The sequence below is a fragment of the Anastrepha ludens genome, chromosome 6, assembly GCF_028408465.1.
Source record: "Anastrepha ludens isolate Willacy chromosome 6, idAnaLude1.1, whole genome shotgun sequence".
NCBI classification, from domain to species: Eukaryota; Metazoa; Arthropoda; class Insecta; order Diptera; family Tephritidae; genus Anastrepha; species Anastrepha ludens.
This window is the reverse complement of record NC_071502.1, coordinates 24,309,868-24,322,043: the sequence shown is the minus strand read 5'-3', so window position 1 is coordinate 24,322,043 and position 12,176 is coordinate 24,309,868. Positions and strand designations below refer to the sequence as shown.

The 12,176-nt window shown below is 37.8% G+C and overlaps 1 protein-coding gene across 2 annotated transcripts in view; it reads right to left on the bottom strand.

Annotated features, from left to right (window-relative positions):
* Window positions 1–6,221: 6,221 nt before the first annotated feature.
* The window catches only part of LOC128865942 (monocarboxylate transporter 14-like), a 37,709-nt gene continuing 31,754 nt past the window's right edge, over window positions 6,222–12,176 (bottom strand). For both annotated transcript variants that reach the window (XM_054106379.1, XM_054106378.1), the window contains exons 4-6: window positions 11,610–11,791; window positions 8,729–8,969; window positions 6,222–6,835 (exon numbers count right to left, since the gene is read on the bottom strand). In XM_054106379.1, coding sequence (XP_053962354.1) covers window positions 6,703–6,835; window positions 8,729–8,969; window positions 11,610–11,791 — 556 coding nt within the window. In that variant the 3' untranslated portion in view covers window positions 6,222–6,702. The remainder of the gene's footprint in view (window positions 6,836–8,728; window positions 8,970–11,609; window positions 11,792–12,176) is intronic.

Below are 12,176 nucleotides of genomic sequence, written 5' to 3'. Positions count from 1 at the left end.
CTGATTTGGGTACTAGGACATGAGGGACACGAAGGAAACGAGAAGGCAGACTTTTATGCCAAAAAAGGGACAGACGGCTTTTCGGCTTTAACAAAAATAATATATAACAGGAAACCAAAAAATTGATCCAAACTACATTCAGGGAACACTGGAACGGCACAAGCGGCCTTAAATACTCCAAAAAGTTTTTGAACTTCAATGCCAACAGAGCAAAATCTGCTCTAATCCTAGATAAAAAGGGGCTCAGATTACTCTGTGGAGCACTTACAGGGTTGCCAATATTCGATGGACCCATCTGGCAACCCTGTATCTTTTGCCAGAGACGTCAGATCGCTTAATGACATACCGCGTTGGAAGCGTCAGTCCAAGCAGATTTTTACCATGGAACAGTAAACGCGGGCGCTCCCAAATTGTTGAAATTTACATTGAACAAAAGAAGTCAATTGGGAAAACTCAACGTGCGTATAAAAAATTAAATAATGTGAAAAGTGCGCCTTCTAAGAACACCATTAAACATTTGTACGAAAGGTTTTCGACTGGTAATACTCTTTCTAATCCAAAGAGGCCAAATCAAAACTGACCAAGGCGTCGCCATGGACATCCCAAAATCGCCGTTCTCAGCAGTTGGGCATTGCTCGAACCACTTTACAACGACTTATCCGCATTGATTTGCATTTATTTCCGTATAAGATTCAATTGACGCTAAGATTGTTGCCTGCGGACAAACCTCGTCGATTGGAATGGCCCCAAAGAGTCATCGAAATCCGCCGGGTCCGTCGAATATGGGCAACCTTGTACAGGTCACTTTGCCTGTAATAAACACTTTAATACAATAGGGTTATCTAACAACTATGAGACATTACGCCACAGGAGACACATAATCCTGGGCTCGTACCTGCTAGAGAAGGAAGACCTACAATTGCTCCCTCATAAGGAGCTGGTTCGATTCCTCGGTTTACTAAATAATTAGAATTAAGTAATTAGAGGCGCACAATAAATCAATCTGGTCGCATTGCATAAAGGCTTTAGCCTTAGCTGTACAACAATTGCCATTATTCCTGTCCTAATTTTTGTTTTACTTTAGATTACAATTACTAGAGAAATGAAATTTGTTTTATAACTTTTTTTTGATAATCAACAAAACAAAATATTTGTTGACGAATTTTTTTTATAACAAAAGGACATTTTTTTTGATGATCAGCAAAACGTTTTTTTTCGTTTTCCTATAAAATTAACTTTAATAGGCAGACCTGTTTCAAGGCACCCGTTTTCAAGCGAGAGAAAACAAATGCAAAAGAGAATCCGCAGCGAGAACTGAAGTCGATTCTGAGACATGCATTTGAAAAATGTTTTGACGATTGGATTAATCGTTGGTATCAGCTAAGTGTATTATTTATTAGGGTTCTCGTTAAATAATTTATAATAATAATAAAATATATTTAAATGAGTAATAAATATTTTGTGTTTTATTGGCCCATTCGAGTTACTCTTTTAAAAGAATGTACATCTACTTATAAATCCACAATCTACAGCCTAAATGTAAACTCCCTACCTCTCTCAAAATGTTTTTCCTTTTAAATTATTAATGAAAAGATATTCTTATATTCTTTTCCTTTATAATATATAAGTAATTAATACGTGTATACAGATACATATATAAAGAGCTTTAGCTTTAAGGCATGAATTTCGGCTTAGACGTTTATTAGATTTCACTACAAATATTTTGATGGTAGTCATGAAATGTATAAAGTTTTATGGACGCAATGGAAAACAGCTGTTGCTTTTTTTGTTTTTTGTTTAGGCATCTTTACCGACATTGATATTTGTGGACCTTTGGACGAACCAATTTAAGTTGACTTCATATTTTCTGCTTGCTAGGCACTAAATTGTTTCATTCTAATTTGATATTTAAATTACTAATCATCTACAACATTTGCTTAGGACTCTATTGGATTAAAATTTGAATATACTAATTAAATAAATTATTCCATCAAACATAAGGCTTTATTGATCTAAGGGTAATAGAGAAGTGAATTACGAATGAGAGAGCGCATTACGTGCCGTGGGAACATACATTCCGCTTCACTTGATTAGAGGCAATCATTTTTATATTATATTTAGAAGGAAATGGTTATTAAAGCAAGCGTATTTCATCTTTCATCTAGCGACTTCAATGGGTCGGTCATGTTGTCCGAATGGACACAAACGTTCCGTCTTCGAAAGTATTCGATGCAGTACCAGCTGATGGTAGCAGAGGAAGAGATAGCTCTTCTTTGCATGGAAAAGATCAAGTGGAGAACTACTTGGCTTCACTTGGTGTGTCTAACTCACGCCGGTTGGCACGAGAATGATATGAGTGGCGCACTTTGATAAACTCGGCCAAAATCGCGTAAGTGATTATCGCGCCAATCAAGAAGATTTGATTTAGTAATTCAGGGTTTTCCGATAATTCAAGTGAAGACTGTACTATGTTCGAAAATAAGCATACATCAAAATATTATTACATCTAACGGTATTTCGCAGCAATAAAACTTCAGCAGCTGTGATACTGCACTTGATTTATTGGTTCACTTGAATAGAGGCACTAACCAAATAAGAAAAAATAACAAATATCTGAAACTTCGTATATTTTTACATTTATTATTTAAAGTACTTCGTAAATACGTTGATGAATGGATTTGCACTAATTCTCAAGATAGCCTAATGAAATCACAGATCAGGCCGGTTTAACAAGCACTCTTCCAAACATAGGCGGACCGCAAGACGCCAGAAGGCACCTCGTGGCAAGTGTGGTGGATCAGTCATCTTATATGCTGCTCATATATGGGCAGGAGCTAAGCCATCGAATGTTAGACCAGTAGCTCAAGTGCACCGGCGAAATACACTAAGAGTCGCGTGCGCATACAGGACCGTATCAGACGACGCGGTTTGCGTCATCGCTGGAAAGCTCCTAATAGATATACTTGTGCAGGAAATGGTACAACTTGATGACAGACAAGGAGTAAAGCCGACAACTAAAGCGAAAGCTGCAGAACGATTAGGTTGCATTAGGTAGAAAAATGGCAAAGCAGATGGGACTGGTCTGTTAACGGACGTTGGACCTATAGACTTATCCGCAAAATTAGCCAATGGGTGACCAGAAGGCACGGTGACGTAGACTACTATTTAACCCAAATATTGAGCGGTCACGAATGTTTCTTGGAGTACCTCCATCGTTTTCACATTGAGGACACTTCGTTCTGTCCAAGCTGCAACCATGCAATAGAAAGCGCGGAGTATTTGTTCTTCTACTGCAATCGTTTCAACGAAGAACGCCGAACGCTTGAGTTGGTCTTGGGCGAACAGCTGAGCCCAGACAGCTTAATCAATAAAATGTGTGCATCACATGACTCTTGGAACACAGTTAAAAGTTTTGCAAAGAGGATAATGCTGCACCTGCAACGCGCGGTTTGGCAGTGCAAAATGCAGGGAAAAACAAATCAGACCTCGATAGGTCCACCTCCACTTGTCTACGAACTGACGACAAATAAGAGACGGTCGAGTCACGTGCTCACGACGGCATAAGACGGTATAATATTACCGCAACATCTTCTTTGCTGCAGATGCAAAAGAAACCTCGATACTATAACATCCATACGCCCATGTGAGAGGAACCTGAGAGCATGCCACACATACCACTGGTATGACGACACTGAGACATTAGAAGATGAGCCTATAGCATGAAGCTGGCTACAAATATGCTGGACCCAGACGTGGGTGAATAGTATTGGTCCATTTAATGGACACCGGCCTGGGCCTTCCCGAAGTAATGCAAGGTAGTTCCGGGAAGGGAGTCTCCCCAGAAGAGGAGGAGGGATTATTTTAGTGGCTACACCATTCGACGCGGGTGACGATGGTCGCTGTAAGTGCGAAGGCATTTTAAACCCTCCTCACCCACCACAAAACAAAAAAACAAAAAAAAAATGCCGTCTTAATGATTCAAATTGTAGCATTTTTGTCTTCAAATCGTCGTTCACTCTCATAAACCTTACGAGCAAGTCATCCTCATAGATTTCAATAATATTCACGTCTGTAGAATAACGGTGGCCATGCTAAAAATTCAACGTTTTGTGACGCAAACCAAGTTTTGAAGTGCAGAGGTGCATCAGCCTGTTGGAAGATCCAATTAATAGATGCAAATGTTTCACGAATCTCGGAAAATGACGATTCCAACAGAGCTTCAAAGCTGTTGCCCGTCATTTTGTAGTCTACATTTTTCAATTCGAACGCGCCATAGTGCGATGTTGCTCGTCCTACCTTAACACCACCTGCACGGCTGCGAAGTCGACTCAAGCACCTATCTTCCTTTCGTAAGTCATGGAAACAGTTACTATTTCCATTATCCATTGAACCCATCCAGATTGAACTTCTTCACGCCACTATTGTAAATACTACTTTTTTCCATTCACCGAGATCGTTACTGGTAACAGAACTCCCAGTCGTATGGCCCCTTGCAAAATCGAGGTGGTATTCATCGTGAAATGTATTCAAAGGTGTTTTTGTTTTGTATTTTTTTATGCTACCGATGTGTCGCTTTTAGAAAAAGCTTTTGATGGGTTTTCTGGTGGCAACATTTTTTGCATTTTTGGTATTGAAAGGACGGAATTTGATGCATTCCTAAGGACTTTGCCGATTTCCTTCGGTATGAAAGCCATCGCAGTTCCGTCTTTGTAGTTCTTACCATAGGAGGCACCTTTTTTCACGTGAAGATCCACAACATCTGGACTTCCACCAATCTTTTTCGCAATTTGGCGATTTCAAAGTCGTCCCTCTGAGGTCAAGATATCGAGTTGTACTTTTTCGCCAACTTTTAAACCTTTCTGCTTTTCCATTTTATTAGAATTAAGAAGTTTTCGACCAAACTCAAAGAATGCTTAAGGGGTTATATATATTGAGTTGGACTAAAAAATCGAAATTTTTTTATGGCTTATTCTAAAAGTACATCATCTTAAAAATATAAATTCAAAAAATCATAAAGATCGGAGCACTAGAACGAAAGTTACAGACCGTGGAAGCGTGCGACCTTATCCATAAATGAAGTGCACTCAAAACTTTAGACGCGATTATGTCGCCGTCGCGGTGATCATTATTTATCAAAAACTATTTGACCGAACGTTGGTTCGAGTCTCGGTTAAAGTAAAATTAATAAAAACATTTTTCTAATAGCGGTCGCCCCTCGGCAGGCAATGGCAAACCTCCGAGTGTATTTCTGCCATAAAAATGCTCCTCATAAAAATATAATATCTGCCGTTCGGAGTCGGCTTGAAACTTTAGGTCCCTCCATTTGGGGAACAACATCAAGACGCACACCACAAATAGGAGGAGGAGCTCGGCCAAACACCTAACAGAAGTGTACGCGCCAATTATTATTTTTTTTATTTTTTTATTTTTTATTTGACCGATTTGCATAAACTTTTTTTTTAATTATTCGAAGTTACAATCTCTAGTTCGCTGGAATAAATTTTTTTTTAATTTTTCAACCCCTCAAAAATCGTTTTTTTGGTGCAAAGTGGTTTTCATATCAAGAAAATTTTTTTTCGGTAAATAAACCGTTCAGATTCACTAAAAAACATTTTTCTACAATAATCATTTAATTTGTTTGATTGCAGTTGAACTGCTCATGCGCTACTGTGATCACCGCGAGCCTCTTTTAAAAAACGGCGTTTCGAGGGAGGGGCGATATCAACAATAAATAATAATATTAAAAAAAAAAAAAAAAATGTATCCTTCGAGAGTTATGTATGTTCAGTATGATATATGCCTCATTGGAATAAAAGTCCTAAAACATATTTAAAAAAAATTATGACAATCGTCCATTTTTCGGACTCACAAGGTATATAACCCCTTAAAAAACGTTCCCTCTTCACAGCTTTAATGCGCAACTAATGTAGGCAAACTGAGTGTCTCTATTCAAGTGAACCAATAAGTCAAGCTGCTGCGAAATACCGTTAGATGGCATAATATTTTGATGCATGCTTATTTTCAAACATAGTACAGTGTTCACTTGAATTATCGGAAACCCTTGTGTTACTAAATAGATTAAAACCGGTTGCTTTAATAACCATTTTACCTTACTGCTTTACGTTCTTTCGATCAATAAATTACCCATACTTCACAATTTCGCGACGTGCAAGTTGACATTTTTTTTATAAATTTAAATTACAAATAAATAAGTATGGTGGTGAGGTTTTGCAAAAATAATATTACACTATAATTTCACCAATTGTTTTCTGCTTCATTGAAAAAAGTGAAGTTTTGTGTGAATTTTTTATAAAATGCGTAAATATTACTAGTCCTTGAAAATTATGAAGACCTGTGGCCGACCAAATGAAGAGTCCAATTATGTTTTAGGCTCATGAAAAGAAATTATTAATAAAAAATCTTAAAATGTTCACTATTACATTGATCATGGCTGTGAAAGTGATATTTTTTTTTTAATTTCAACATTCAAATTTTTCAGCGTGAAGACAATGATAATTTTTTCTACTTTTAATTGAATTAAAACTCTATAAATCCATGAAATACAGCACGAATAGGCTAATATGTACATTTTTACTACGAACCTTATCAGTAATTTTTATATAAATATTTACAAATACTACTAATATAAAATATACTAATTATATATAGGCACACAATACATAAATTTCTTATCAAACACACTTAATGGATTAATGGAGCTTTCTTCGCTGCAGAGGCGCCATTATTTTCGCGCTTCTCGCAGAATTCTATCAAATAGGCGGCCACGCCAGAGAGGACAATAAATACACCGGCAAAATAGAATGAGTGATCCCATCTGCAATAAAAAATAGGAAAATAAAATTTGTTTAATGAAATTATACTAAAATTTAAATGTAAGTCAATTATAAACTTATTGAACAACCGAGTATATGTATATGGAATTCAGAGTAACATTTAATAATGTCAACAGGGGAACCCTTCAGGGAATCCCTCCCTTTTCCCCTTTGCTGTGGTTATTAGTTGTCAACAACATCCTCACCAAATTTAACCGAAAGGGAATTAAAGTGGTGACGTACGCGGACGACATAGTGCTTATGGTTTCAGGAACTTTTCCAACCATAATCAGTGAGATTATTGACGGGGCTCTGATATTACTCAGCAATTGGGCCACAGACTGTGGTTTAAGTGTAAACCCGAGCAAAACTGAACTGATACTATTCACTAAGAGAACCAAGATACCAAACTTTAATCCCTCAAAATTAAACGGCATTAGTTTTATGCTAACCAAATAAAATAGGCAAAATACTTAGGATCCCAAACTCAGCTGGAGGTCCAACGTAGAGTACAGGATAAAGAAAGCGAATATAGCATTTTACATGCGTAAGAGAATGTTGAGTAAAAAATGAGGTCTCCAACAAAACTATCCAATTGACCCTACACAGCCATTGTAAGGCCAATACTAACATATGCGACACTAGTCTGGTGGCCCTCAATAGAGAAGAAATACAACCAAACAAAGCTGAACAAGACACAAAGAACAGCGTGTATCTTAATCACTGAAGCGCTCAATGTACTAACTCATCTGCTACCATTAGACTTACATATAAAAACAATCGCTACTTGCAGCGCGGTGAGATTCAGAGATATGAGAAGCTGGACAACAAGATCGTACGGTCACAGCAAGATCCTCCTACAGGGACCCCCGCAATATCAAATCAGACTACACAGTCCCCGATCTTAACTTAAAGAAAGACTTTACGGTATGTTTTTCACCGAGAGCCGAATGAGCAAAGGGAAGGTGATTGGAAGATACGCTATTGAAATCTACACTGACGGTTCCAAGATGAACTGTGGTGTGGAAAGTGTCCCAACCATTTAGAGCAGCTCAACCTATGACTATGCCAGCGTATTCCAGGCAGAACTATTAGCGATCAGAGAAACATGTAAATCACTAAGACTCTACAAGGAAGTTGGTGCAAGAGTAGCTATCTTTTCAGACAGTCCACTCCATTTCATTCAAACTAGTCTTACAGTGTAGAGAGGAACTAGAATTGCTCAGTCATCGGCTTGAAATTACTCTGATATGGGTTCCCGTTCATAGGAACATACGGGGTAATGAGATAGTGGATGAGCTGGCAAGAACAGAAAGAGCTGGTTCGACATTAAAAATAGCAGAGGCGGTGGCAGTCTCCACCCCACTCAACACAATAAAATCATCCATTGCTTCACACTATCAAGCTTTAACCGAAAGAAGGTGGAAGCAATTAACTACATGTATTACAAAAAAAAACAATGGCCGTCGTACAAAATCCGAAGAACGAATCTCCTGTTAGGATGCTCTCGACTAAATATTTCACGCATCATTGCAACCTTTACAGGTAGGAAGTAGGACGGTAGGGGATCATGCAGCCAGACTCAACCTCCCTTTCAAAGTTTTTTCCACTACTTATGTGAATGTCCGGGGCTAGCTAGGGCACGACTTCGCTCTTTTGGTAAACCTTTCTTACAGCAAATTATTGAGATCTCAGACATCAAGATAAAGATCACAAAATGGATCTGACTTCCAAAACAAAAAAAAAACAAGACATCATCACACGAGAACAGTGGTAGGAAAACGGTGCTGGTCGCTAATTAGGATTATTTCAGTAGAAATACTCTACCACTTCACTATGTGCATAGTTTATATATTGTATATATATTTTTTTTTCTTTTTTCGAATTTCACTTACCTCAGCGACATTTCATAAATTGCGCCTGCCATCGGTGGCCCGGCAATAATACCGAGACCTTGAACTAACAGCACCAATCCGTAGGCGCACGTAAAATCGTTTAAATCTACAATACTGACACAAATGCTGGGCGTAAACGAATATGAGCTGGCGAATGTGAAGCCAAAGGTGATGCACATCAACACCAGACAGCTGTAATTGGCGGCGAGAATTGGCATTAGCAGCACCGAAATGCCACACACTGAAAATAGAGTAGGTTTAAGTAAGAGAGAGAGAGAGAGAGAGAGTTTATATTATATAATTTCTTTTAAATATATACATCATTTAATTGATTGAAAAATTAAATAATTAAATATTAAAATAAAAATTCCAAACTTATAAAAGCTAAATTTCGTCAGACTGAAATATATTTTTGGACTAGTTGGTGGCAGTTAAGACTCAATCACAGTTTCGGACTTCAACCTGAACTCAAATTAAAGCTTGAGTCTTACACTACAACCATATATCCAAGTATAGGCATATTAGGTTGGGGAATAAGTTCGTAGCGTTTTTACCGAAGACTTTTATGTAAACAAAAAACAATAATTATACCAATAAGTTAATCAATTCAATATTCGCCGTTGCTGCTTACAACCTCTTCCCACATCTCGACTAATTTGTTGATGCCGTTCCGCCAAAAATCGACTGGTCTGGTATCAAAGAAGTTGTGAAGTCAGTTTTTAATGACCTCTTTGTTATCGAAGGTAACGCTCTTCATATGGTTTGACAGGGAGTGGAAAAGATGGTAATCGGTCCGTGCAAGGTCCGGAGAATATGGCGGATTCTGAAGGACCTCCCATTCAAGGCTTCTTCTACTTTGATCTTCTCTGGATGAAGATCCGGCTTGACTCTCGTCATTGGCATATCTCTTGGAGCCACCCACTGCTTTCTTTGCTTCATATTGAGGAATAGGCACTATTTCTCATCTCCCGTGACGATTCGGTACAAGAAGCGCTGTTTATGGCGCGTGTTCTTGATGGCGGGCGAGATGCTGAGAAGCAATTTGAAGGCGACTTTCTTTGTTTTTATCGTCGAGCTCGTGAGGCACCCAGGCTCTCATATTTTCGATAAATCCCATTGAATGAAGGTGCTGGAGAATCATTTTATGATCGTAGTTCATGTTTTCCGCCAATTCACGATAAGTTTGGCGGCCATTCTCCTTCAAATGTGATTTGAGACGTTCTTCATCGAATTTAGAAAGCCTTCCGCTGCGGGACTTGTCATCGACGTCAAAGTCACCATTTTTGAGCTTTGCTAACCATTTCCGTGTTGTAGACTCGCCTATGACACCTTCTCCATACAAGTCGCAAATGTCCCAGTCTACTTCGGTAGCTTTTTGACCTCGATGAAAAGTAAAGAAGAGCAGGTGTCGAAAATGTTAATTTTTGCCTCCTGGGTATTCCATTTTCTAAGCCTCAAAACTAATAGAAAATTAAAAAACTCAAAAATACAAGTAACATAGTTTTGTAGGGCAGAAAGAGTTCTATAGAATGAATATTTACCCTTTGCCAAACAGCAAACAAATCGTTGTAAAATAAAAGAAAATATAAAAAAGCTATGAACTTATTCCCCAACCCAATATTATTTCTCTGTTACTGAAGTCGCCTAAGCGGAAGAACATTGGTCGAATAGTCTTCATTATGATGGAAAAAAGATGCAAATTAAATATTGTAAAAATGTTCTGGGTTTGGTTTTGGATATTTTTTTATGTTTATAAGACTAAGTGGTCAATATATAAAGGGTGATTTTTTAAGAGCTATAGGAGAGTTTTTAAAAAAAAAACACACGTAAAATACAGAAAAATGCATGCCATTTTTATTTAAATCGATAGTACGGTCCATATACCTAATTTAATGTTTGAAGATTATTTCATGCAAATGTTGACCGCGACTGCGCTTCAAATTGTCCATCTGCTTAGTCCAATTTTGACATACTCTTTCCAATGTTTCGGCCGGTATCTCACATATAATGCTTAAACGTTGTCTTCCAATGCGTTAATTGAAGTAGGCTTGTCTGGATAGACATGAGCTTTAACATAGCCCCACAAAAAATAATCTAAAGGCGTTATATCGCACGATCTGGGTGGCCAATTGATAGGTCCCGAACGTGAAATAAAATGTTCACCGAACTCGCCTCTCAACAAGTCCATTGTTACGCGTGCTGTGTGGCATGTGGCACCGTCTTGCTGAAACCACATGTCATACAAGTCAAGCTCTTGCATTTTGGGCAAAAATAAGTTGGATATCATTTCACAGTAGCGCTCACGATTCACAGTTACGTTACGATTCGCAGCATCTTTGAAGAAGTGCGGTCCCATGATACCTCCAGCCCATAAACCGCACCAAACTGTGACCATTTCTGGATACATTGGTAGCTCTTGCAATTCTTCTGGCTGATCTTCACTCCAAAATCGACAATTCTTTTTATTTACGTACCCATTGATCCAAAAATGAGCTTCGTCACTGAACACAGTTTTTCGATAAAAAAAGTGGATCTTCGGCCAACTTAAACTTTTTGAACAGAACTCGCATTTTTATAAAAAAATTCAATGATTTGCAATCGTTGTTCTTTTGTAAGACGATTCATGGTTAAATTATAGACCAAACTGAAGATGTTTGACAGTGAAACAAAACACGAAACGTGCGTCAGCTGTTTAAACCAACTATTTAAAAAGATAATAGCTAAAAAATCACCCTTTATAAGTACCTATATTTCATCTTTTTTTCACCTCAGAATAAAGTGCGCAGTGTATACTCAAGCGTAAGTAGATCTTACAAAATCTCTGCTTTTTATAATAGATAAACTGTGTTTGGGACATTAGTATTATCTTTTTGATACTCACCCACCATACACACCGAATAGCAGATATTAATGTTCATCCACGGACGATCGCCAACATAGCCTAGGCCGATCATGCCAATGGTTTGCGCAATACCAATGACCGAAATCACGTGTGCACTCTCTCCCGTTTCATAACCGTGAATTTTCAGGTACTCAGGCAGGTAAAGGTATGGAATTGTGAACCTGTGAGAAAAATAGTTTATTTTTAAATGCCATGAAATTTGTGTATTAATGTGAATATGAAAATGAAAGTAGACATTAATACACATAGTTACGTATACAAACATACATATTTAGCATACAAATTGCAGTAAAAGCCAAACTACTCAGCAGAGATTCTAAATTTGATGGACGAATTCATACTACTTTGAGAGGGACTATAATTGTAACAGTGGCAAGTTGTAAAATGAACAATTCAGTTAAATAAATGCAATAAAACAAACATTTGGATTCATTTGAAATTCTATGAAGGGTGCTTTAGTGTTGGTCAATACTGTATATGTACACCTTGCGGAAAAACGATAGCAACTAAACATTCAGATCGATTCCGACAAATATTAATTTTTTT